At 42.0% G+C, this 27164-nt stretch overlaps 2 protein-coding genes across 3 annotated transcripts; one reads left to right on the top strand and one right to left on the bottom strand.

Annotated features, from left to right (window-relative positions):
• Positions 1–3679: 3679 nt before the first annotated feature.
• LOC115179202 (probable C-mannosyltransferase DPY19L1) lies at positions 3680–16630 on the top strand. Of its 2 annotated transcripts, none has more exons than XM_029740595.1 (22): positions 3680–3917; positions 4256–4280; positions 4423–4510; positions 4700–4837; positions 4934–5054; positions 6303–6396; positions 6535–6592; positions 7015–7106; positions 8231–8330; positions 8899–8976; positions 10210–10296; positions 10414–10473; positions 10813–10893; positions 11081–11182; positions 11555–11626; positions 12551–12633; positions 12792–12816; positions 13180–13299; positions 13774–13948; positions 14170–14269; positions 14362–14487; positions 14775–16630. In XM_029740595.1, the coding sequence occupies exons 1-22, from the start codon at positions 3680–3682 to the stop codon at positions 14944–14946; spliced, it is 2235 nt and encodes a 744-aa protein (XP_029596455.1). In that variant the 3' UTR covers positions 14947–16630. The 2 variants fall into 2 exon arrangements, with proteins under 2 accessions (XP_029596455.1, XP_029596462.1); XM_029740602.1 differs by lacking the exon at positions 3680–3917 and adding an exon at positions 4073–4154.
• A 6-nt stretch (positions 16631–16636) lies between these two features.
• Positions 16637–26579, bottom strand: LOC115179237 (uncharacterized). The gene is given in 17 exon segments (XM_029740630.1): positions 16637–17041; positions 17206–17488; positions 20253–20311; positions 20313–20337; positions 20991–21018; positions 21246–21304; positions 21423–21574; positions 23260–23542; positions 23704–23769; positions 24060–24083; positions 24226–24395; positions 24502–24784; positions 24877–24927; positions 25114–25265; positions 25763–26039; positions 26267–26340; positions 26487–26579. Coding segments are annotated over 16 exon segments (2172 nt in total). The 5' UTR covers positions 26337–26340; positions 26487–26579; the 3' UTR covers positions 16637–16851.
• Between the last annotated feature and the right edge of the window lie 585 nt (positions 26580–27164).

Below are 27164 nucleotides of genomic sequence, written 5' to 3'. Positions count from 1 at the left end.
TTCCCACTGTCCCGTGGTTACTTTGGCACCCATGGGCTGCCCTGGCCCAGATGCCTCCCTCAGTTCTCTGGCTGCTCCATATGGTAGATGTTTGTGTAGTGGAGACTTGGGAGAGCTTCAGTGCTCTGAAAGCTCAATACATAAACACTGGTCCCAGATTCACACTTCAGACTGCCGACTGTGTGCTTACCTACTGGACCAACCAAAACCAGCCCTGCTATCATTTAATCGAGGGAGTTGTGGAGAAGGGAAAAAGCAAAAAAGATGACATGGTAGCATGAAACTCTAAAATTTCGTCTGAGAATCTCATGAAAGACTCCAATGGGACAATTATTTGTAAAACCAAGATGGCCAACAGTTCCGAGAAACGGAGACCCAAACGCCCTTCCTCTTCCCAGCACAGCATTTAGCCTCGGCATGGAGCGGCCGGGCCGGGGCGGCTGGCTTCAATTACCCCGGGACAGTCAATAGGAGGTGTCATCAGCCACACTACACTGCACCGAGCTGTCCTGCCCGCACCACCAAAATGCCTGCTCCCTGTCCACCTCTACCCCCGCTCGCCCTCCTTCCAGCCAGCTCAGGCCAGCGGGCGCTGCTGCAGCGCTCTGTTTGGTAAAAAAAACAAATTCCCTCAGTGTGGCCGCAAGCTGAGCTAACAGCAGAGCAGTTTTCAATGACTCGTCCCCTCACCCCAGTCCCCCCACCCCCAACCCACGCCCCTGTTTCTGAGTCCTGATGGGCACTCTGCCCCTGTTATTGTATTTAGGCTCAGTCTGGCACCCATGAATCAGTCAGGGGCCCAAGAAATGCCACCCTGAGCTTGGCATTGGGATAGGGGAGGCGGAGGAGGGATTTGGGTGCAATGTTGAAAGCTTGGCATGTAGGGGCCTTAGTTGGGGTATCATGTGATATATACATGCGTCTGTGAAGGCGTGGCTTTGGCCAGGCAAGGGAAAGGACTGGGGCAGACTGGTGGTGTAAGAAACTGAGGTGCTCCAAAGAAAACTGTTCGAAGGTGGAGTAACAATAAGCATCCTGTCACGTGTATGTGGAGGTCAGTGATAGGGTGTTGGAATGGGGTCGTGCCGTTATCTCTTATCTAAATATATCTATTAGCCTATGTATATTCAATGTTATTGTGCTGATATTGTTATCCAGAGTTTATTCAGTTGTTCCATGGGCCAATAAAGATAAACCCTAAAAGGTACATTTTATGCCATTGAGGTCCACATAGTCCATGTACTCTTGTTTAAACTTTTTGATACATTGCTTGCTCTCTAGAGAGTTCTAAGAACCCTTTTGGAACCCTTTTTTTTCTAAGAATGTAGGACAGGATTCTGAGGATTGCTTCCATTGAAGGACATTAGAATACTCTGAGGCTCAGCACCCTGATAGCCTGTCAGCATCAGAACAACATTCCCTCATTCTGCACCTGTACCAGGCAGGCCTCTGTGTGGGGCGGTCGGGTCCTCACTCCTCGCTCTTCCTCAGCCGTGTTTCCCAGAGAAAGCAGGAGGCTCCAGGGTCCCAGGGCCAACATGACGGAGAACACCAGGGAAAATAAACAGAGCGCTTCCCTCCTGCCCCTCATCCTCTCGTCCCACTCACCCACCAGCCCCCGCCCCCGCTGAGAAAGATCGCACCAAGCCGACGTGTTTGTTTGTGGAGATGGTGAGAAGCTGTCATGATGTCATCACTAGAAGGCAGCTTTTCCCTCTAGTCTCTCTGTCCCTTTCCAAGCCAAACAGATGAGATCAGATCATCTTTCCTGATGTTCCTGTCTGTGTGACCAGCCACCCTTACTCCCCTCCGCTGCAGCTTTGGTAACCATGTCTCTGTCCTCGAGGGTTGCCGCGGCCGCAGAGTGGCTCTAAAGATACACAGTTAATCTGGTCACCAAGCATAAATGTGGTATCTCTGGTATGACAGCAAATATAGTTCTGCACATTATTGGTCAGTTATTTTATCTGATAACCTTCAAACAAGAACATTTTGTATCTAGAGGAAGGCATCTTGATCAGTCCAAGATTAATCTGAAGACTTAAAATGAAATAAATACATTTAATTAACCATAATTGAACCATTGTGATCGCTACATCAGAATTATTCAAATGAAAAAACTAGAAAGAGCGATAACAAAAAGGTAACACAAAAGTAGCACAAATGATTTAATACTACATGTGTCCATTAAACTCTCATAAAGTAGTAGTGTATATAGTTTTGTAGTCAGCTACTTTTGTGAGATACAGAGGCCATTATGAATAAATGATCAGGTCAGACAGTACATGTGTTATAAATGGAATGCCATTTTGGCTGGTTTAGTGGCAAACCTGAACGTTCTCAATTCATACCTGAAACTGTAGTGACACCTAGTGGTTAAAACCAAGACAAGTGTAAACCAGAAAGCATTGTCTGCTGGTGAAGGGATGCCGTTACTGTAGTTTGTCAATTTCTGGAAAATGTAGTGGCATGAGTAATGCAAATGTAAACCTATGCTTTACATTCATAATTCACAGGGAAATATCCTGGGGCTCTGTTCACAAACACAAACAGACCCCACAGAGCCCCAGAACAGCAACACAATTAGACTCAACAAAATCATGAGAAAACAAAATGATAGTTACTTGACACATTAGAAAGAATTAACAACAACAAAAAAAACAGAGCAAACTAGAATGCTATTTGGCCCTAAACAGAAAGTACACAGCGGCAGAATACCTGACCACTGTGACTGACCCAAATTTAAGGAAAGCTTTGACTAGGTACAGACTCTGTGAGCATAGCCTTGCTACTGAGAAAGGCCACAGCAGGCAGACCTGGCTTTCAAGAGAAGACAGGCTATGTGCACACTGCCCACAATATGAGGTGGAAACTGAGCTGCACTTCCTAACCTCCTGCCAAATGTATGACCATATTAGAGACACATATTTCCCTCAGATTACACAGATCGGAGGGAAATTACACAGATCCACTAAGAATTCGAAAACAAACCCAAAACCAAACTCTGATATCTACTGGGTGAAATACCACAGTGTGCCATCACAGCAGCAAGATTTGTGACCTGTTGCCACAGAAAAGGGCAACCAGTGAAGAACAAACACCATTGTAAATACAACCCATATTTATGTTTATTTATTTTCCCTTTTGTACTTTAACTATTTGCACATCGTTACAACACTGTATATAGACATATGACATTTGAAATTCCTTTATTGTTTTGGAACTTCTGTGAGTGTAATGTTTACTGTTCATTTGTATTGTTTATTTAACTTTTGTTTATTATCTACTTCACTTACTTTGGTAATGTTAACATATGTTTCCCATGCCAATAAAACCCTTAAATTGAATTGAAATTGACAGAGAGAGACAGAGAGGGGGGATTCTTCTGACATGTGCCACTGTCGCATTAGGATTATATTTACATTAGAAAAACAACATTTTGAACTGAAGCGTTCTAGCTCCCAACTGACATACATGTATGTGTGTTACCATGGCTACTAACGCATGCAGTCTGTATTAACTCCAGTTGGGGGCGAACATTTCAAAGATTTGTGCAGTGAACACATCATCACTCAGGTAGCTAGCAAAAGGTGTAGACCCTGAGCGGTGGATAGAAAGTACCCATCCAGTTACTTCTACAAAACGTATTTCACAGCCGAAGATTTACGATTATGAAAACATGGTCGTAAAAACTAGAAAACAAAACGTGAAGGATCAACCGCCGCAGCCCAACGTCGACGACAGGAGTCCGCTTGTATCGCCAGGTACCGGGAAAAGTAGACGTGCAGGAAAAGGCACCCCTTTCAACAGCTTGCTTCACAATAAGAATGGACTATTTCCTGGGTTTTCATTCATCAGAAGTAAGCTTGGCCTTACTCCGTCTGCTTTTGTGAAACTTGGAATCACTCTGGTTCTTGGTAAGTGTCACACAACACATATACTGTAGCTAGCAAGCTAGTTAGTTAGCTAACGTTACCAGTACTGTAACGATGTTGCTAACGTAGCTAGTTAGCTTACGTTAGCTAGCGCTAGCTCAAACAGCACAACCACGACGACAGCTAACGTTACCGAGGTTGCTATCCCAGGCTGTGCCACGGTCATTGGTGGCTAGCAAATGATGATAGCCAATTTAACGTTACTGTAGTTAGCTAACGGTAATTATATTATTAACTAGCTGGCTAACTAATATTAGAACAATGATTAAACCCCACAACGTTCTTAATATCATTAACGTTTCTCTGTATTTTCTTCATAGCTGCTCTGGCTGGGTATTTACATTGGTAAGTTAAGTAACTAACCTCAGTCTAACAACATTTCAGGTCATTGACATGCACTTCAATGTCTTGAACGTTTCCCGTGTACATTGATTGTAGATAACTAACGTTAGCTAGATGTCCTAAAGCTTATTTGTTGTTTCTGTAGGTACCATCTCTCACGCCTCTTTGAAAATGACAGACACTTCTCACATCTGTCAGGACTGGAAAAGGAAATGGCATTTCGGACAGAAATGGTAAGTCTTGTGTTGTTGAAAGATGACAGAAGAAGAAACGACTTAAATAATGATGACCTATTCTATGTGTGTGTGATACTGTGTCTTGCAAAATCTTAGACCCTTGTTTCTGTAGCAGGCCATGAGCCAATACCTGATAAGGGCTTTTGTGTTAGAATTGAATCCAATTGTTGTATGATCCTGCTCTAGGGCTTATACTACTCCTACTTCAAGACCATCATTGAGGCCCCAACCTTTCTCAACGGCCTTTATCTGGTCATGAATGATCGGCTTACAGAGTACCCACTGGTTATAAACACACTGAAGAGGTTCAATCTCTATCCAGAGGTAACATTTGTGGAAATGGACATCCTTGGCATTTGATTGGACAACAGACTTTGTTGAGGGTCTTCATGCTGAAATCCTTCCTCCACTGCTCTCTAGGTGGTCCTGGCCAGCTGGTACAGAATCTACACAGCTATAATGGAATTCTTTGGACTCCCCACCAAGATGTGTTGGTCCATCAATAGAGGAGAGGGTATGGCTGCAGTGGACGGCTGTGAAGGTACCAATGCAGTCTTGTTTGACTTGAACACACACACACACACACACACACCTCTCTAGGCCGGATGCAATCAAACCAGCTCTATGGGAAATCATAAAGAAAATGAGTGTTATTCCTGTGCCACCCAGCTGCAGTGGTTCATCTGACATATTAGTCATAAAAATCTCATTATTGCTGCATATGAAATTGAAAGTTGGCATAACACCAGTGTTCCGCTCTGTAGGGAGAGAACTGCTTGACGACACAAAGCCAATCTATTTGATTTTAATTTCAACATATATATTGCACTGGATCAATGTTATTTTTCTGAATTGTGGATTTCCAAATGTGTAAGTTTGAATACCAGTTAATTTCAGGAAAATAGAGATCTGTGTCTCCCAAAGGAATGCCATGCAGTTGCTTAGCTTATGAATAATTGCAATCCGTGAGGCTATTTCTTGCTTTCGTTGCATTTTAATTGAGCTGCTACACAAAGGGAAAGCTTTGTTTTCTTATTTCACATAACACATTTCCCATGTATCTGGGCCAACTTCAATGAAATCTATGAATAAGGGGGAGGTTGTTCCCCTTTTCTACTTGTTGAACTGTACTCTTGACTTGTCATTAGCACTTCATAGCATGTTATATGCGTAGTACTTCTCAGTGTTATATAGTCAAGACTGGCGCAAGTTACACTTCTTTCTAATTAAAGGTGCGAATTATGTGAAAGCACACTATGTAGTTTGAAGGTGCTGCTGTACATGTAAGTGCCGCCTGCCTTTTGTTCCTGTTTCCATAAGCTGATTGCGCAGCAAATTAGAGAAGACTCAGAATAGCCCTTTGTCCTCAGCAGTTCTATGGTAGTGAAATGAAAGAAAGCCTCCCACTTCAGGAAAGCATTAAGAAGGCGACTCAGTGAAGGCTTCAATGTTTCCATTAGGCCTATGTCTTTCACTATGAGCGAGCCATGTGTCAAGTGTCAATCAATATTACATCATGCTTTCAAGCATCTTATTTTGAGCCATTCCATCAGTTGACTTAACATTTTCTGAAAGTAAGTTAATTTGTTTGGTACAGTAATACAACAAGCAAACAATATTCTCACTTTCATATTTGTCCAGGACTTCAGGTCATGGCCGTAGAATAGCATATAGTATTTGAATAGAATCTCTGGTCATGAGAATCAGTGTTTTGAAGTTATGGTCTTTGGCTATTTGAGGTCCTTGCCATTGCCAGTCTCAATCCTAATAGTCTCTGTCTGTGTGTCAGGTATGGGTGACCCTGCATACTTCTACGTGACCTTTGTGTTCCTCCTCAATGGTCTGATGATGAGTCTGTTCTTCATCTACGGGACTTACCTCAGGTAACAACCTTTACCCTCCTTTGATTCTGCATCGGTTGGGCTCAGATTAAGACTTTAAAGTAATTTAGTCACTTTAATGTTCTAACACACTGCTAAAATAAGAAAGGATGAATGATCTCCCTCCTTTCCTCTCTCTAGTGGCAGTCGGCTCGGCGGTATGGTCACGGTGCTGTGTTTCTTCTTCAACCATGGAGAGGTGAGTGTGTACCGTACAGAACCGTGGAGGTAGACTGATGAGTGTGGAGATGGGGGATGGATACAATGCTGTCTCAGCCAGTATCAGACAGGCTGAGTAGTTGCTCTATTGTGTTATTCACACCAATCGATACTGACATTTCAATCATACTCTCCTCTCCCCAGTCGCCACCCACTTGTCTCCTTTACCTTCTCAGTCTGTGCTGGTTTCAACGCAGAAGTGGGAATGTATCCGAATCATTATTATAGGAGCATTGGTGCAGTGTGGGTGTAGGATGAAGACTAAATGTACTGGATGAGATTACTGGATGCATTTTTATGTACAAATAGCTTTTCGCTATTTCTACCTCCTACACAGCAATGTGTTGTCGCAAAATAAAGTAGGATTCTGTTTGTTTGTGTGTGTGCGTTTCTGTGTCCCAGAGCACCCGAGTCATGTGGACTCCGCCCCTGAGGGAGAGCTTCTCCTATCCCTTCCTGGTCCTGCAGATGTTACTCCTCACCCACATCCTCCGGTAACTCGCCATACCTCTTTCCTTTCTCCTTCCTTTCTCACCTTCTCTTTTCAATCTTTCTGGCTGCCTCTTCATGTGCTAGTGATATGTAATGTAAAGCAGCGATTCTCAACTGGTGCTGGATAGAGGTCGACCGATTATGATTTTTCAACACCGATACCGATTATTGGAGGACCATAAAAAGTTGATACCGATTAATCGGCTGATTTGTATATGTTTTTGTAATAATGACAATTACAACCATACTGAATGAACACTTTTATTTTAACTTAATATAATACATAAATAAAATGTATTTAGTCTCAAATAGTGCTGGCCATCTCCAACAAATTTTGGCTGTAGAAGGTTTTTGATAGTTTGCGGCTGTCTGAGTAAATTGTATTTATTTTTGTATTAAAAAATACTCCAGTCTGAACTTAAACCAGGTAGATAGTGTGTAGAAATGATAATGTACTTACATGTTTTTATAATTTAATCCCTGAACACCTTTTCTTAAATCACAATATTTCAATATAGAGCTATTAGCAGCACTATTTTGGTCTCAAGCCAGTGAGGTGACTTTATTAACATTCTTCATCAAGAATATGTGCAAAATGTAATTATTAACAATGAAAGAGGTGGTTGTGAATGTTGTTCCCTTGTCATATAATTGCTACATTAACTATCAATATACCATTCCTTTTTTTTTTTTCAAGATTGAATTTGGCGATTCTTTATCGCGATGCGAATATTGAGTCGCGACCGAGACAACCTAGTTCAATTTGGATCCCGAGGCAAAACCATTGGAGAACCACTGATGTAGATTATATTGAGAGCTCTTCAATTATTATGATCTCAATTCATTGTGGTCCAGATATCTGGTTTGTAAAGCTTGATGTTGGCAATACCAAGGTTGTTGGTTCCGTTCCCGCACTGATCACATTTTGTATTCACTCTAATTCACTTGGAGTCAAAGTGTCTGCTGTTCGACCCCTTTAACTTGTTCTCTAAAGCTGTCAGTGTGAGTGGAAGGCTTGGTGGCTGATGCATTCTATCTAGAGGCTGCCTGAATGGGAGTGTCAGTGTGTGCCTGTGTTAATGGATTTCCTTACCTCTTGCCCTTTTCCACATCTATCTCTTCAAAGGACACGCAACCCTAGCAGAAAGGCCATGTGGGCGTTGGCCATCTCCAATTTGTGCTTCATGCTGCCCTGGCAGTTTGCCCAGTTCGTGCTGCTTACCCAGGTAAGAGAAAAAGAGGGAGAGATAAATATAGAAAAGGGTGGAGGCTGTGAGAGCAGTGGAGAAGAGGAAGACAGAGTGAGGAAGAGATGGTGATAGAGTGAAGAAGGGAGGCTGTGAGAGAGAGAGAAAGAGACTGAGAAAGGGAGAAGAGTGAACTGGTAAAGGGACATTGTAAGAGATGGAGAAGAGGATAACAAAAAAAGAGCAACAGACAGTGAAAAAGGAGGCAGGGTGTGAGACAGATGGAGAAAAAGACTGGAGGAGGTGGGGAGGTAGACAAAAGCGTTGAAGGTTAGTCTCACACAAACAGGATCTGCTGGCATCTTTGCTTAGCAACAGCTTTGCTATCAGTCTGGCTAGATTATAATAGCAAGTGTCCCTCAGCTAGCTACAGTTCCCTATCCTAATTAGAACCTTATATATGGGGATTTTACCACAAACTAATCAAAGTACTTATAACATCAATGTGTTGTGCTCGAAAATAAGCATGCACCCTTTATTGCAATCATTTCACAGTTGTTGTATACACTACTTGTTGCTTGTGTTTACACTTGACTACTTGTTTCAGGTGGCCTCTCTCTTTGCCTCGTACATCCTGGGATACATCAGCCCCACTAAAATGCAGTCCCTCCTAGTGACACACATGGTAAATGTCTTTTCTGGTTCCTAACTAACCTGTACTTGTTGGCGTGCATCGTAAAACAGGGCAGTTTGTGTGTGTGATTCGGTCCGTAGCTACATTACTCCTCTCCACCACAGTTCCAGTTCTCCTAATCCTCTAAGCAACACAGGCTGTTAGTGTGGCTAGCGTAGGGAGCTGGGGTCAGTGTGCTGGGGAGATAAGAGAAGAGGCCCTTTGTATTAAGATGACGCTGGAAATGTGTGTCGGAGGAGGAGAGAAGAAAGGACATATGGCTGTGAATAATTTATCCGCCTGGCAAGAAGACGACTTACAGCATTTTTAAGCCCACTTTGGCTGTAACAAGTTTGGTGTGTGTGTCAATGTGCCATGACAACAGTAAAAAAAAACTATACTTTCACACACAAGTCTTGATAGTCCCAGTCGGTATTAGATTGAATGTTGCAGCCCTGCCCACCTGTGGGGGCAAACAACCTGTGGTTGCCTAGGTTACCCCATTGGCTCACAGCTGAAACGTAACCTTTTTCAAATGCAATTTCCTTGTTGTCAACCTGTTTTAGTCTATTACAAAACTACATTTTAAAAAGTACAACATGTCTAAAGATTACTTTTCAAAATTGCCTGCTGTAGAGTTCCCTCATGCCCGTTTTCATGAGGGTGCTAACAGCCACGTGAGTGCTACCGACCAGAACATTAAGCTAGCCAAAACCAACAACACAAACAAACGGACTATAATGGATTATACAGCTACAAGTAGTAGCATTAAGACTATGACTGAAGGCTTCACGTTTTTTGTTGGGGTAAGTGGAGTTACAAACGGACTCAACTAAACAAGTTAAATGTCTTTGAATGTGATAATGTTTTCCACACACATACTGTAGCTACGTGTAGCTTACTTGGACACTGGGTCCCCATATTTCCCAGTGTCCTACACCGAATAGCCTGAAGCTATAGGGCTCTTCTCGCATGCTCTATTTCCCTATGTGGAAGCATTGCAAACCGTAAGTCGGGATTTTTGACCTGGTAACATGTACATTGAAAAACACAGCAGCTTTTTTGCATTTCTTTTTCTGTATAACAAGTCTATGACGAAGTTGTCTCTTTTACACTTGGGGTCAATGGGAAAGAATGTTTGTTTTCCACAATTTGTAGGCGTGGTCAAGGGGAATTGCTTATTATTATGTGAATATGTACTCGGACTATGTCACCAAACTTCTTTCCACCCCACTCCATCTCCAGATCACACTTGCCGTGTGCTTTGTTCTGATGTTTGGAAACTCCATGCTGCTGACGTCATTCTACGCCTCCTCGCTGGTCTCTATTTGGGTGAGCTGGACTAGCACTCTCCACATGCTTTCAATGTGTAGAGGATGTCTTTTATGTTAAGCATGGTGTGATGCTGAAAATGGTACGGTGTTGAAATCAGTTCCTTCCTGGTTGCAGGGAATAATTGCCCTGCGGGACAAATTTGCAGGAGCCTTCAAACCTGGCCTCATCACATGGGTAAGAGGTGTGTGTGTGTGTGTGTGTGTGTGTGTGTGTGTGTGTGTGTGTGTGTGTGTGTGTGTGTGTGTGTGTGTGTGTGTGTGTGTGTGTGTGTGTGGACATGTTTAACTATACTTGTGGGGACCAGAATTCCCCACAAGTATAGTAAATAATCAAAAACTGGGGACATTTTGCCGGTCCCCACAAGGAAAAAGTATATTTCTAGAGGGGTTAGAATTAGTGTTAAGGTTAGGGAAAATATGATTTTAAATGGGAATCAATTGTGTGTCCCCACAATGTTAGTAAAAGGAACCTGTGTCTGTCTGTCTCCTGGTTGACTTGTCTGTCTGCTCTCAGGTCATGCAGGGCCTGGTATGGGTTGTCTCCACGGTCATTCTCAAGTTCATGCTGTCAGCCATCTTTGGAGCCTCTGATGATGTAAGTCTTTGAAAATAGCCCTGTGCATTTGAAACAAAATGCCTTACATTTTGGTGCCTTTTCTGGAAGAATCACTGTGCATTTTGGAACAAGTCATCACTCAAAAGTATGATAGTAATAAAAGTAAATAGGAATATGCTAACTGTATTTGAAATTGCAGCTACTTTTACAACAATTTCTCTCCCAGGCTCACATCAGTAGCTTAATAAAGTCCAAGTTTACCAGCTACAAGGACTTTGACACCATGATGTATACCTGTGCTGCTGAGTTTGACTTCATGGAAATTGAGGTATGAAAGACACTTGGCCGTATTTGGCATAGCAACATGGCACTAGTGTTAGAAGGCATCCTTTCATAGTATTTCTTTTATTTAGCCTTTTATTTAACTAGGAACGTCCGTTAAGAACAAATTCTTCAATGACGGCCTACCGGGGAACAGTGGGTTAACTGCCTTGTTCAGGGGCAGAACAACAGATTTTTTACCTTGTCAGCTCGGGGATTCGATCTTGAAACCTTTCGGTTTCTAGTCCAACGCTCTAAGCACTAGGCTACCTGCCGCCCCATTTGGCAGCTCATTTTGTAAAGGTTGTGTGTGTGGTATGTGTCAGAAATAAATGTTTTTCTCCAGTCGGTCTGACGTGTGTAACATTGCTCTTCTCAGACCCCACTGCGCTACATCAAGACACTGCTGCTTCCCATCAACATGCTGGTGGTTGCTGTCATAGCAGGACGGGTAAGACTTAATTTGTGTGCCATACACCAGGCACTCCACACAATCCACTGTTAGAGAACAAGGCAGGCATCCTTGAAATGTCATTTCTCCTGTTCTGCTTTTGACATGCCTGTTGAGCTCAATTTGTCATATTTGAGGCAGGCTTGAGAAACGGCAAGATAATTATGTTCCAAAAATATTCAAGAATCTCCTCGAGCGTATCCAAATGTGTCAGTTTGATCTAATTGTGTGTCAAATGCAGAATTAATAAGACAAGTGCGGGCCTCCCGAGTGGCACAGCGGTCGAAGGCACTGCAGTGCTTGAGGTGTCACTTCAGATCCGGGTTTGATCCCGGGCTATGTCGCAGCCGGCGGCGACCGGGAGTCCCGTGAGGCGACGCACTATTGTCCTAGCGACATCCGGGTTAGGGGAGGGTTTGGCCGGCCGGATGTCCTTGTCCCATCGCGCTCTAGCGACTCCTTGTTGCAGGCCAGATGCATGCATGCTGACATGGTCGCCAGTTGTACGGAGTTTCCTCCGACACATTGGTGCGGCTGGCTTCTGGGTTATGCGAAGCAGTGCGGCTTGGCAGGGTTGTATTTCGAAGGACACGTGGCTCTCGACCTTCACCTCTCCCAAGACTACAAGACTAACTACCAATTTAGATATCAAGAAATTGGGGAGATAAAGGGGTAAACAATTATTATAATAAAAAATGACGTGCCATTTTGATTCTGCTTGACTTGCTTTGCTAGTGAAGAAATGGAGGGCTTCTAAATAGTGATACTGGTAGAAATGAAAATGGTTAATTATTTGCTTTGAGTATGCTCACTGTTGGCATATAATAGAAGGCGGAGTCATCCTGGTCAACGTTATATCCCTTCTGAGGTTCGTCTTTTTTAAAAATTTGTGACACTGTTTGTCCCTTCTCCTACTCTGCGCAGACTATCCAGGATGTTGTGAGGTTCCTGAGGGAAGGAGAGAAGTATTCTGTCAAACCTGAAGACGACGATGACGACGATGAACAGTGAGTATATTTACCTCTGTCCTCTGTTGTAAAACTCACCCTCTTAACAGCACAAGTCAAAAGGCAAACGTCCATGTGCATTTTGCCCATTCATTCTTATAAAGACAACACAACATGACATTTTGACAACTCATAACTTTTTTTCACATTTTTCACAGCCCAGAAATGTTGGCAAAAGGAGAGGTAAGCAAGCATCCTGATTTCCCTGAATGTTACTGCTGTATACACCGTGCCTGAGTCTCCTCACACCATATGATTCAAGCCTTCTTTTTTTCTTAAATGCGGTAATGTTCATCTGCTTCAGCTACAATAATAATGATCGTCTAAGTGATTTTCATAACCTGCATACAGAGGCAGTTTTCTCCTGCCAGTTAAATTGCTCGCTTTATTACCAGTTCTAGCTCTAACCATTTATTTCTCTCGCTTCCTCCATCCATCCCTCCCCCAATCTTGTTCTCTCCCTGTGCCCTTCAACCCTCATTTTCTACCTGGGCTCTTTCTCTCTCTCTCTCTCTATTTATCTCTCTTTCTCTATCATGGTGTCAGCTGGTGTACCATAGCCTACAGTTGATAGCGTTTGCAGTGCTGGCGATGCTCATCATGCGTCTCAAGCTCTTCCTCACGCCCCACATGTGCATCATGGCCTCCTTGATCTGCTCCAAACAGGTCAGTCCGCGACGCCATTCAACATGACACGACACGACTCAACATGACATGACACGACTCAGCATGACACGACATGACACGACACGACACGACGCCACACGACACGACACGACGCCACTCGACACGACACGACGCCACTCGACACGACACGACGCCACTCGACACGACGCCACTCGACACGACACGACGCCACTCGACACGACACGACGCCACTCGACACGACGCCACTCGACACGACACGACGCCACTCGACACGACACGACGCCACTCGACATGACACGACGCCACTCACCGCAACTCGGTGAGATTCAACACACCACAACACAATTAGCACTGACACCACACAGATACCGCAGAGTACATAACGTTACCAAAGATGGATCACAACACCACTACCACTAGAGACCACCCTCACAGACACACTGCAGACCAGTGTTCTCTGTGATGCTCATGTGTTGTCCGTCTGTGTGTCAGTTGTTTGGCTGGATAGGGGAGAAGTTCAAGCTCCACGTGATGGTGTTTGGCATCCTGTCCATCATGGCCATGCAGGGTGCGGCCAACCTGCAGGCCCAGTGGGGCATCATGGGAGAATTCAGCAACCTACCCCAGGAGCAGCTGCTGGACTGGATCAGAGACAACACACGGCCCCGTGAGTAACGTCTTCATCCTACCTCTGAAACCAGAGGTTCGAGATAAACGTATTTTTTAAATCATTCTAAATGGCATCCTTCGTTATGGAATTGACTGATCTGACTAGGTTGGATTGGTGAAAGCAATTGGCTGGTATCCAGTCCCTTTCAGATCAGTGATCATGACCCATGCCTCTGTGGACTCTTCTCTTAGATGTACTGTTTTGTGTGTGTGGTGCAGACGCTGTGTTTGCTGGAGCCATGCCCACCATGGCCAGTGTGAAGCTGTCAGCCGGCCGGCCCATCGTCAACCACCCACATTACGAGGACGCTGGACTGAGGTGTGGACAGAACATTGATACTACTGTACTCGCTATGTGCTAGGCTAACACCAATTCAGCGTTGTCTAAACGTTGTGGTCTGTTCCACTCAGGGAGAGGACCAAGCTGGTGTACGCCATGTACAGCCGCAAGTCTGCCGAGGTGGTGAAGAGGAACCTGATGCAGATGGAGGTGGACTACTTTGTCCTGGAGGACTCGTGGTGCACCCGGCGCTCCAGGTAACCCTGGGTGGCCTTCCCGTCAGTAACCAACTGCTGTTTACACTGTCATATGTTCTTGTGACATTGTCAACAAGTCATTCCAGTCAGTACAGGGCATTTTTCCAACTCACTCTGAAATAACTCTGAATTGAACTGAACCCAATTCTGCTTCCAAGTGACCATTTGAACAATCTGTTTCGCAGTCCGTTAATCACACAATGTTTTTGTTCAGTTTGTTTCTTTGCTGAAATATTTTCTCTGCCCCTTTCTCTTTCTCCCTTCCTGGCTTTCTCTGTGCTCTCCAGGCCTGGCTGCAGTATGCCTGAGATCTGGGATGTGGAGGACCCTCAGAACACTGGGAAAGTCCCCCTCTGTACGCTCATGTCCAGGGACTCCAGGCCTCACTTTGCCACCGTTTTTCACAACAACGTTTACAAAGTTCTAAAAGTTCCCAAAGCAGCTAAAGAGCTCAGATAACAGCAGGGTCGGCCTGTTTTTGGTGCTACCTTCTAGTATTTCCACCAGCCTGGTGCGTGTTTTTATATAGTTCCTTTTCCTGTTGGTCTGTCTCCTTTGGAGGTACCACTGCCACAGCTGCGTTTTACGTCTCCCTTTTCTGAGGCTCTGTTAGAGCAGTGGACTGATGTGATGGGCTAGATAAGAGTCCCCACTTGTGTTGTGTAAGCATTTAATTTTATGCGAGCTTATACTGAAAGTTGTTCTTAAAGATAGAAATTCATTTTATTTTTTTGTGTATTAGTACATTTTGGATGTCAGGCATATTTAGTTTTTGTACTTTTATGCCCTTTTTTGCATATTAAGAATTGTCATTATTTAGTGTAATTTTTTTGATTCACTGATGTGTGTAATCATTTTGTTATTTGCCAAAGCAAAGTGTAGTTAGTATAACTACTAGTGTTACAGCTGCAGGTGTCAGCTTAATGTAGCACACCTGAAATGTCCTTTTTAAGAGAAGCGGAATATGATAATCTGCAAACAGATTTTTCCCAACAACCCATTGCAACTTGTAGCAGTGCATTATTTTAAGCATTAGCGTATTGACCTACCACCATATATCAGTGGTTTAGGACCCTGTATTGACATACAGAAAACACTTTTAGGCATCTTTTTGGAGTTGTTAAAGTCATGCCAATTTAGCGTCATTGCTTTGTACTCCACCACAGGAAGTTACGTCATTAATTTGTAGCCTTTTTTTGCACCTCAGTGGCCTTTGCATATGTCACAACAGCAACATAGTTGAATTCAACAATGTATTATGACGACAACATTTTTTTAAATGATTTGAATTGTAACGCGCTTGTGGTTACTTCCCCATTTTATTTTGGGGACATAGCTGTGAAAGACTACGCCACTCTGGACTCCACTTTACACTCGATAGCACTGGTGTGCTCTACTCACTTAAAACCACTTTCCCCTTTTGTTCATGCAGCTCTGAGTCTTGACTGTGAAAGTCCCTTTGCCACTCTGAGGTCAAGGGTCAAACAGGAGAGTGCTCCGGAGCTCCACTTAACTGGAGTGTCGTTCTCATTATCCCTGTGACTCATTCTGCCTTTTTACCAATGTGGCTTTGAAGTTACTTAAAACAACCCCAGTGTAATCATTCCAGTGTAAAAGCTACAGTATTGTTGGGTACAAATCATCTCACCAATACAGGTGAGGCATTTTAGCAATAAGCATACTGTTAGTTACTCAGACTTCAAGGTTTATACATATTATACAACATTCATCAATTGTAATAGTTTCAAGCAGCGGTTTCAATTAAATGCAAGGTGAAAGCTAGAAGTTTATTTCAATGTATTCTGCTATTTCTGTGACTGTTCATGAATAGCACAGCAAGTGTTTCATGCTAAGTTTATTTTTGGTTATGTCCAAGATGTATAGTAAGGTACTGAAGTGATCTTGAAAGCAAAATGCCAATTTTTAGTGGTGGGGCGGTGACCACACAATTTGAAATATTTTGACATCAACATTTCTTGTGACACGCCTAGCTTTGTCTAATGCTTGTTGATTTCATCTGTATTTTGAAAAAAAAATTTATCAGTATCTTTCTTTCTCTTGTTTTTGATTAACAGTGAAACCAATGTGAGTTTTTGCTGGTTGATCATTTGAGAGAATTGGATATTAAATTCATTAAATGGTCTCTGGATTCACAGTAACAAGCCTTTATTAATAGAATACACACCTGAATACAAATGTGACTGTTTATAATTTGGCTATAATACAGCGTCCGCCTTCAACAAAGAAAACAATTTGAGGTTCCACTGGGTTATGACAAGAAATAGTGAGTGACTTTCTCCACACTTCTCAAAATATTAAGTGATTCTGTAGTAATTATGCAATTAGATGGTAACTATGTTGGCCTTATTTGGACTTTCCTGTAAAAGGAGTCATTTCGGATTGGTTAGGGTCATCACTTTCCCCGTACACCTCTACCTCACACAGTGCCAGGTATTTCTCTCTGCCTGGGAGAACGATAGTGACATGGAGGGACACTATGTTACATGGAATATCCATTGGCTGCCCTTCTCTCATCTCGGAGATCACAGCACACCTGAAACACACACATACCAGTAAGTTAGAGCATACAGCCAGAGGTTTTTTCTGACCATGAAACCTGCAATCATTGATGTAAACTGGTAAATTCGCCACAACATCTCCAAAACATGACTGCTGTGGATCATCTAAGCCAAGGCTTTATGAATCATATCTTCTCACAGTGGATTGGTCGTGCCGTTGTTCTCCAGGGAGTTTCCAATGCGGATCTCAGCCCCGTTGATCCTGTGGAGACAGCAGTTCCCTCTGTTGGTGATGGTGACAAAGGTGACTTGGTATGTGTCCAATAGGTCCACTCTCCACCAGGGGTTGGTCTCTGCCTCCGTGTGGCTGCAGGAGCCAGCATGGTACAGTGGGTTACGCTTCCTGTCGATGGCATTGCTGGCAGCACCGTGGCTGTCGTACTGGGAGGAATGGACTGCTATTCCACCGGAGGCTAGATTCTCTGAGGGGGACACAATAAGAATTAGGGGGAAAAACAGTGCCTTCAGAAAGTATTCATACCCCTTGACATATTCAACATTTTGCTATGTTACAGCCTGAATTCATAATGGATAAAACACGTTTTTTTTATGATAATCTACACACAATACCCAATAATGACAAAATTATGTATTTTTTTATTTTAACGAATGTATTTAAAATGACATACGGAAATATTTAATTAACCTAAGTATTCAAACCCCTGAGTCAATACTTTGTAGAAGCACCTTTGGCAGTGATTACAGCAGTCAGTCTTTCTCGGTAAATCTAAGACGGGGATCATCAAATTAGATCCACCCGCGGGGTATTTTATACATTTTTTTCAGGGGTCGGAACATAATTACAAATAATTTGTAAACTGCAAATTGACCGCAGGAAGTACAAACAGATTATGTTTTATTAAAACATATTTTCAAACCATGCGTACATTTGTATACGGTCACAAATATCTATTATGCGTGGGAATACTTTGGAACAGATTTCCAGAACTAAAATCACTTGGAGCTGATTTGCTGGTATTATTAAGGTATTTTATGTCAACAAAAAAAGAATAATAATAATATATACAATACCAGTCAAAAGTTTGGACACACATACTTATTCAAGGGTTTTTTGTAATTTTTAACTATTTTCTACATTGTAAAATAATAGTGAAGACATCAAAACAACACATATGGAGTCATGTAGTAACCAAAAAAGTGTTAAATCAAAAATATATTTTATATTTGAGATTATTCAGCCACCCTTTGCCATGATTTGCTCACTCTTGGCATTCTTTCAACCAGCTTCATGAGGTAGTCACCTGGAATGCATTTCAATTAGCAGGTGTACCTTGTTAAAAGTTAATTTGGGGAATTTCTTTCCTTAATGCTTTTCAGCCAATCATTTGTGTTGTGACAAGGTAGGGGTGGTATACAGAAGGTGGCCCTATTTTATAAAAGGTGTGTGTTTGACCTTCATGTTTTAAAGTAATGATGGACTGTCATTTCTCTTTGCTTATTTGAGCTGTTCTTGCCATAATATGGAGTTGGTCTTTTACCAAATAGGGTTATCTTCTGTATACCCCCCCTACCTTGTCACAGCACAACTGATTGGCTCAAACGCATTAAGCTTTTAACAAGGCACACTTGTTAATTGAAATGCATTCCAGGCAACTACCTCATGAAGCTGGTTGAGAGAATGCCAAGAGTGTGCAAATCAAAATATACAAAAAATATTTTGATTTGTTTAACACTTTTTTTGATTACTACATGATTTCATATGTGTTATTTCATAGTTTTGATGTTTTCACTATAATTCTACAATGTAGAAAATAGTAAAATAAAGAAAAACCCTTGAATGAGTAGGTGTGTCCAAACTTTTGACTGGTACTGTATATTATTTTGTTTGTTCAGAAAACTTGGGGAGCCAAATAATATCACCCTCAGGCCACCAGTTGAGGAACCCTGCTCTAAGAGCTTCCACACCTGGATTGTGCAACATTTGCCAATTATTATTTTCAAAATTCTTAAAGCTCTTTCAAATTGGTTGCTGATCATTGCTAGACAACCATTTTCAAGTCTTGCCAGATATTTGTCTTGCCGTAGATTTAATTCAAAACTGTAGCTCGGCCACTCAGGAACATTTACTGTCTTCTTGGTAAGCAACTCAAGTGTAGATTTGTCCTTGTGTTTTAAATTATTATCCTGCTGAAAGGTAAATTCATCTCCCAGTGTCTGGTGGAAAGCAGACTGGACCAGGTTTTCTTTTAGAATTAGGTCCATTCAATGTATTTTTTATTCAGAAAAACTCCCCAGTTCTTAACCATTACAAGCATACCCATAACATGATGAAGAAACAACTATGCTTGAAAATATGGAGAGTGGTACACAGTAATGTGTTGTATTGGATTTGCCCCAAACATAACACTTTGTATTCAAAACAAAAAGTGAATTGCTTTGCCATATTGTTTGCGGTATTACTTTAGTGCTTTGTTGCAAACAGGATGCATATTTTGTATTATATCTGTATTCTGTACAGGCTTCCTTCTTTTCACTCTGTCAGTTAGGTTAGTATTGTGGATTAACTAGAATGTTGGTCCATTCTCAGTTTTCTCCTTTCACAGCCATTAAACTCTGTAACTGTTTTAAAGTCTCCATTGGTTTCATGGAGAAATCCTTCCTTTCCGGCAACTGAGTTTGTAGTGACTGGGTGTATTGATACACCATCCAAAGTATAATTAATAACTTCACCATGAACAAAGGGTTAACTTGTTAAGCAAATGTTTACTCCTGAACTTATTTAGGCTCGCCATAACAAAGGGGTTGAATACTTATTGACTCAAGACATTTCAGTTTTTTGTTTGTCACTCATTTGTTTTAAAAAACGGGGATATTGGGACAGTGACTTTTTTTGTTTGTTTTTATCCATCTTAAATTCAGGCTGTAACACAACAAAATGTGTAAAAAGTCAAAGGGGTGTGAATACTTTCTGAAGGCACTGTAAGTGTAATAGGCTGCATTTACACAGGCAGCCCTATTCTGATCTTTTTCCCAGAAATGTGTCTTTTGACCAATCACATCAGATCTTTTCACATCAGATCTTTTTCAGAGCTAATCTCATTTGTCAAAAGACATATTAGTGAAAAAAATATCAGAATTTAGCTGCCTATGTAAACACAGCCTTAGTGACACACAACGAAAGCAAAAGGGTTTGCTTGCATTTTGCAGACTATGTGGGTAACTTACCAGGCACTGTATCAACTGGATGTTGTGTCTCAAATTATATTTTCTCATGATCAAATGTCTGTATTGTTTTGATTATAGGTCTCTTCTTCAGTGGAGAAATAGAAGACGAGAAGTAAGGGAAATCAATGCAACAGCGGAGTTGAAACTAACGCATGTCAACTCATTTCAGGGCTAATCCTAATGCATGAAACTTGAGGTAAATACATCAATTTGAAGTTAGGATTTGGCCCTCCATGAATCAACTGTGTTGAAATGTAATTGACCCATTGAGTTGGTTAGAGGGAGCATTTGTCCCAAAGCCTGTTTTAGCATGTGCAGCGCCATTGAGGACTTTCACCATTTTGAAGTAGTCAACTGGGTAGGACTTGCTATGGGTTAAGGAAGGATCACAGTATGTCAGTAGGAGGGTTCAGCCAATGAATTATACTCCTGAGCAAACATTCCATAACTGCAGGTGGCAGTACATCTATCTGTTCAAACTTTACACACTCCAGCAAAGTAGATAGTGGTATACACCTTTTCAGTTTATTTTGGTACTGCAAATACACTCATAGAAGAAGAAGAAATGGACTACTTTAAAATAGGGACAGCCCTCAATGGAGCTGCCCATGCTCAGAAAAATGACTTGGTGAGTATGGAATATTGTGTAAAATCCAAGCCTCTGGTTAAGGATTTCTGATTTCTGGTCCCAATTTTAGCCTGGAGGGTACTGTATGATTGGATGTAGGAGTAGCTGACCATTCCGAATAGCAAGCCTTCCGAGGGATCTATTTCACCATTTTGAAGTAGTCACCTGGCTTCCCTGTGGCTCAGTTGGTAGAGCATGGGGTTTGCAACGCCAGCATGGTGTGTGCAACGCCAGGGTTGTGGGTTCGATTCCCACGGGGGGCCAGTACAAAAAAACAAAAAAACAAACAAAATGAAATGTATGCATTCACTACTGTAAGTTGCTCTGGATAAGAGTGTCTGCTAAATGACTAAAATGTAAATGGAACTCAGAAGATCCCACAGCCAGGCTGTAACAGCTGTCTCGGGGGCAGTTGAAGGCAGGCCTGGAAAAAGGAGGACACAGGGAGAAAGGGAGTGGAGTAAAAAATGTATATCGGTAAACGATAATAAAAAAAGGTATCTGCTGGAGAAGGTGTACATTCTGAATGATTGAGTCCATACCTGCCTGAAAGGTGCTTGCTTGCACTTCCACCTCACACAAAGTCAAGTACTTCTCTTTTCCTGGGAGGATAATGTTGACATAGCGCCCCGATATCCCACCGCACGGAAATGTCCTGCTTTGCCCAGCAGGGATGTATGGAATCCTGGCACACCTACAGGCATAGGAATCTTGAGCATTGTTATATGTTATAAGATGATTACAGGACAAACCGTATTTGCTCAAAATAAGGGATCAGGGACGAGTTTCCTGAAAGCTTAAAGTGGCAATCTGCAGTTGCTACATCCATTTTGGGATGTATAAATTAATGATATGTACCCAATAATTCTTGAAGAATATAACTTAGAAATGCCTCATGAGCTTAGTTCAACTGTCATAGCCCATCAGAACCAAAAATATCATCTTGTTTTATCCAATGTTCTTAAACAAAGTAAATGTAAACAAACTATATAGCCTCAAAACATGGTTCCAACTATAATTTTGATATCATAGCATGTCAGTCATTGTATCCATAGCTACAGTTGAAGTCAGAAGTTTACATACACCTTAGCCAAATACATTTAAACTCAGTTTTTCACAATTCCTGACATTTAATCCTAGTAAAAATTCCCAGTCTTAGGTCAGTTAGATCACCACTTTATTTTAAGAATGTGAAATGTCACAATAATACTAGAGAGAATTATTTCTTTCAGCTTTTATTTCTTTCATCACATTCCCAGTGGGTCAGAAGTTTACATACACTCAATTAGTATTTGGTAGCATTGCCTTTAAATTGTTTAACTTGGGTCAAATGTTTCGGGTAGCCTTCCACAAGCTTCCCACAATAAGTTGGGTGAATTTTGGCCCATTCCTCCTGACAGAGCTGGTGTAACTCAGTCAGGTTTGTAGGCCTTGCTCGCACTGATTTCTTTTGATTTTCCCATGATGTCAAGCAAAGAGGCACTGAGTTTGAAGGTAGGCCTTGAAATACATCTACAGTTACACCTCCAATTGACTCAAATGTTGTCAATTAGCCTATCAGAAGCTTCTAAAGCCATGACACAATTTTATGGAATTTTCCAAGCTGTTTAAAGGCACAGTCAACTTAGTGTATGTGTCACGTCCTGACCAGTAATAAGATTATTGCTATTGTAGTTTGGTCAGGACGTGGCAGAGGGTATTTTGTTTATGTGTGTCGGGGTGATGGTTTATGTAGTGGGGTGTTTGATTCATTATTTCCGGGTTTTTTGGTCACTGCTATATGTTAGTCTATTTCTATGTTCTTTCTAGTTAGTCTGTTTCTATGTTTAGTTAATTGGGGTGTGGACTCTCAATTGAAGGCAGGTGTTGTCTAGTTGCCTTTGATTGAGAGTCCTATATATTAGGGTGTGTTTGTAAATTGTGGGAGGTTGTTTCTTGAATTGCTGTCTGTGCCTTCAAGTCTGTATTCGTCGTCCATTGGTTTGTTTTGTTTAGTGTTTTTCTCATTAAAGTTAATTATAAGCACTCAACCCGCTGCGCCTTGGTCCTCCATTCCAGACGACAACCGTTACAGTATGTAAACTTCTGACCCACTGGGATTGTGATACACTGAATTATAAGTGAAATAATCTGTCTGTAAACAACTGTTGGAAAAATGACTTGTGTCATGCACAAAGTAGATGTCCTTACCGACTTGCCAAAACTATAGTTTGTTAACAAGACATTTGTGGAGTGGTTGAAAAACGAGTTTTAATGACTCCAACCGAAGTGTATGTAAACTGCCCCTTTAAGTCTGATTAAATCCTCATAGTTGATGATGATGAGTTATGGAGATGGCTGGGTTGTTTAAGGGAGAGTTGTGTTACGAAGATAACTCACAGTGGGTTGCTATTGCCGTTGTTGAACAGTGAGTCCCCAACGTGGATCTTTGCTCCACTGATCCTGTCTGAGCAGCAGTCCCCTCTGTTGGTAATGGTGACGTTGGTGACATTGTGGGTCTTGCTCAGGTCCACCCGCCACCAGGGGTTGACCTCTGCATTCGTGTGGCTGCAGGACCTCCCCAGATACTGGGTGCTCCAATTCAAGTCAATGGCATTGTTGGCATCTCCAAACCTGTCCAACTGTGACGACTGACTGGCTCTCCTGCCAGTGGCTGCATTCTCTTCACAGAACAAACAAGATTAAAATCATGGGTTTACAAATGGTTCATTGTCAGTTCAAGATGCAGTACATAGCTGTACTAATCAGTGATCTCAATGAAAACTTTTCTCAAACAGTTTTACATTTTCAATACAACAAAAGTAAACATTTTGTATGTGTTACCATGTTGAGTCTTATCGTCTGGGCATAGTATATCTTGCCCTCTCTTCATATCTTGCCCCCTCCTGTCTACAGGAAACATTACAGTACATAAAGGTTTGAGTCACAGGTTTTGGACCCACACTGTTAAGAGACCGTTAGCCATGGCTTCAAGTCATCTTATAGCTACCATGTAGGCAAGTGTAAAAGGTAGTTGTTGTGAAATTGTTAGATATTACTGCATGTTCGGAACTAGAAGCACAAGCATTTCGCTACACTCGCAATAACATCTGCTAACCATGTGTATGTGACCGATAAAATTTGATTTGATGTCCAACAATAACACATCAGAGATATAGTAACTAAAACCCTGTACATACCAGAGGAAAGATGTTCGTCCATATCTGTAAAAGGACCAAGACAGTTGTTGTAATTTAGAGGAATAGGTCAAGTTTGACCAGATGTCATGATTTTGTCACCCTAACAAGCTTAAAAACTTAGATGAAGTGATCATATATTGCCACTTCCGTTAATTGATGACAATACCATATAATGTCTGCTCCTCACCAGGACGGCTGCCCACATTCACCTCCACCTCACACAGTGACAGGTGTTTATTGCAGCCCGGCAAGAAAACGTTCACATAGCGACCCTCGATCCCACTGCACTGAAAGGTCATGACCTCCCACGCGGGATATGAGGAGATTACAGCGCACCTAAAGAAGGAAATCGAACGAAAACACATTGTATAAACAGGCTTTTGATCTCAAATCTTAAACGTCAAATGCGCTCTGTGTTATATTTGCTAATGAGCCTCCTCACAATGGATTGCTGTTGCCATTATTCTGCAGTGAGTTTCCAATGTGGATTTCAGCCCCATCGATCATCTCTGGATCAACGTCTTCAATGTTGGTGACTGTTATGGAGGTGACGTTGTAAGTTCGCTGCAAGTCCACCCTCCACCATGGGTTGACTTCGGACTTGGTGCGGCTGCATGATTTGTCGTTGTACATGGAGAGGCGACTTCCATCTACGGCATTGTCAGAGCGCCCCGTGTAGGAGTACTGGGAGGATTGGTTTGTGGTTTTCTTTAAGGCAACATTGTCTTTAGGGAAATAGAAGGTTTACACTTACCAATACAGTACAAAGATCCATGAATGTATATAACATACTTATGTGGTATAGATCTGGGTTTACCTGTAACAGGAACAATTAAGCTGAGTTCTGAAGCTTGAGTTGGTCCCACTTCTTCTTATAAGACACAAGAAACATACATGAGATGAACAGTGAAGTTATACTGTACAGGTCTTATCAACCATTTATAGCTAATAAAAAAGGAAAACTACCACACAAATGGATCACCATCAAAATATTTATCTCATAATGTGTATGATCACTCTGTCGGGTTATTTTCTTCCAGGTTTTGATGCGTACCAATAGGAGCAGGATGAGCATTCACCTCCACCTCACACAGGGTCAGATATTGCATGTATCCTCTGAGGAACACATTGACGTATTGCCCCTGCATCCCGTGGCATTGAAATGTGGTGGAGCACCCGGCGGGAATGGAGGATATCAACGCACACCTGGATGGAACAGTAACACGTATTATGAGGAGGTGGATTCCTCGTATCCTCTATCCTCGCCTCCTTTTTAAAACCCAGTTGTGGAAAAAGTACCAAACACTTATACTTGAGTAAAAGTAAATATACTGCAGTAAAAAATATAGAAGTAAAAGTCACCCAGTAAAATTGGACCATTTTGCTGTCCTGCCTGAGTACTTTTGGGTATCAGGGAAAATGTATGGTGAAAAGTAAACATAAAATAGGAATCTAGTGGAGTAAAAGTTGTCAAAGGCATTTTTACTAAAGCTACTTTACGCAACTGTCAAAACCCATTGGAAAGAAAAAGTCCTAGTGGAGGCACCTTGAACCTTCTCCTCAATACTATTGAGAAGCAGGTGAAGAGATAGGATGTGAGGAATCACAGAATTGTAACATAGCCCAGATGTCTGCTATCAGCCTGGGCATACAACATTATTTTCCTCTAATGCTCAAATGCAGGATGATGGGCAGTGCCATACCTGTGGTTACTGTTGCCATCGTTCTCCAGGGAATTTCCAATGCGGATCTCAGCCCCGTTGAGCCTCTCTGCTAAAGTATCTCTGTTGGTGATGGTGACGGAGGTGACTTGGTATGTCTTCCGCAGGTCCACTCTCCACCAGGGGTTGGTCTCTCCCAAAGTGTGACTGCAGGAGTTATCTTCGTAAGTCGTGTTCCGTATTCCATCAATGGCTCTTTTTGCAGTGCCTTTGTAGTATGTGGAGGATTGGGCTGCTTTGCCCCTCAGAGCAACATTCACTGTGGGCCAGAAGGAGAATAATGAGGATAGCTATTCAGAACAGAGATGAACCATAAATCATGTTACCATCTGATAATCTCCTTACATGTTATAAAATCGTTTTTAAATAGCGTATTTAAATATCCACATTTGAAATAATGACAATATTTTCATGTGTTATCTTTACATATAGAACATTAGAAAATAGATTCCCATGGGACCCAACAAGGTAAGGGGGTTGACCAACCCAATCCATCTTTAGAGCACCTTCCCATTCCCAGAATCCCCAGTAGGGAGAGTATAATAACTTCTTTCATCTTGCTGATAGAAACAAATAGGAGAGGTTCACAGATAAACATCAACATATTCAGATATTCTGTTCACCAGACAGTTCTTTGAAATGTCACCGATCAGATAAAACATGTGACTGACACATTTTGCAGTAGGCTACTCATTTTGGAACTTACCGTCGATGTAATGTGCTTGCATGCTCTGCATTAGAGGGGATTTCTTTAAGTACTCAGGGACTGGCAGAAATGGATGGAACATAGGAAGGGTCCACTGACCTCTGAGTCACTATGTTTACAATGTACAAAGAACTGTTTACTTTTCAAAAATGGCAAACAAGACTGTGCCATGGAGCATTACATATACAGAGCCCTGTCACAGCATGTCACATTTAGTCATCTTATTCCAATCTCTGTACTTTTTGTGTGAACTGCACTTTTTGTATTCCTTGTACAGTATGCTTATGAGTATGTTCATAAGACATGATGAAGCTTCACAGACACACTAAGATGGCCTTGATTGTTGTAAAGGCTCAGTGGAACAACCTGTTGACATCAACGTGGCCATTGCCCTGTAATCATGCTATAGCTTACAGTACACATGCGTACAGTCCAAAACCACCTCTAAATCACTCCTAAATGGTCATTTAAAACGAATTGTATATTTTGCAAAAAGATGTACTAGGCAGGCCACTGAACACCACTGAATAAATATAGCAGCATTTTAGAATCACGGTATGCAGTGTCCTTCACCCACTATATATCACAAGCGGAAGAAATGTTTGCAATACATCAACACCATCATATGGTTCAAAAGAGGAACTTCATTTCATCTCAAATATTGGTGGAAGTAAAACA

The sequence above is a fragment of the Salmo trutta genome, chromosome 3 (genome assembly GCF_901001165.1).
Source record: "Salmo trutta chromosome 3, fSalTru1.1, whole genome shotgun sequence".
Lineage (NCBI taxonomy): Eukaryota > Metazoa > Chordata > Actinopteri > Salmoniformes > Salmonidae > Salmo > Salmo trutta.
This window is presented reverse-complemented; position numbering and strand designations above follow the sequence as displayed.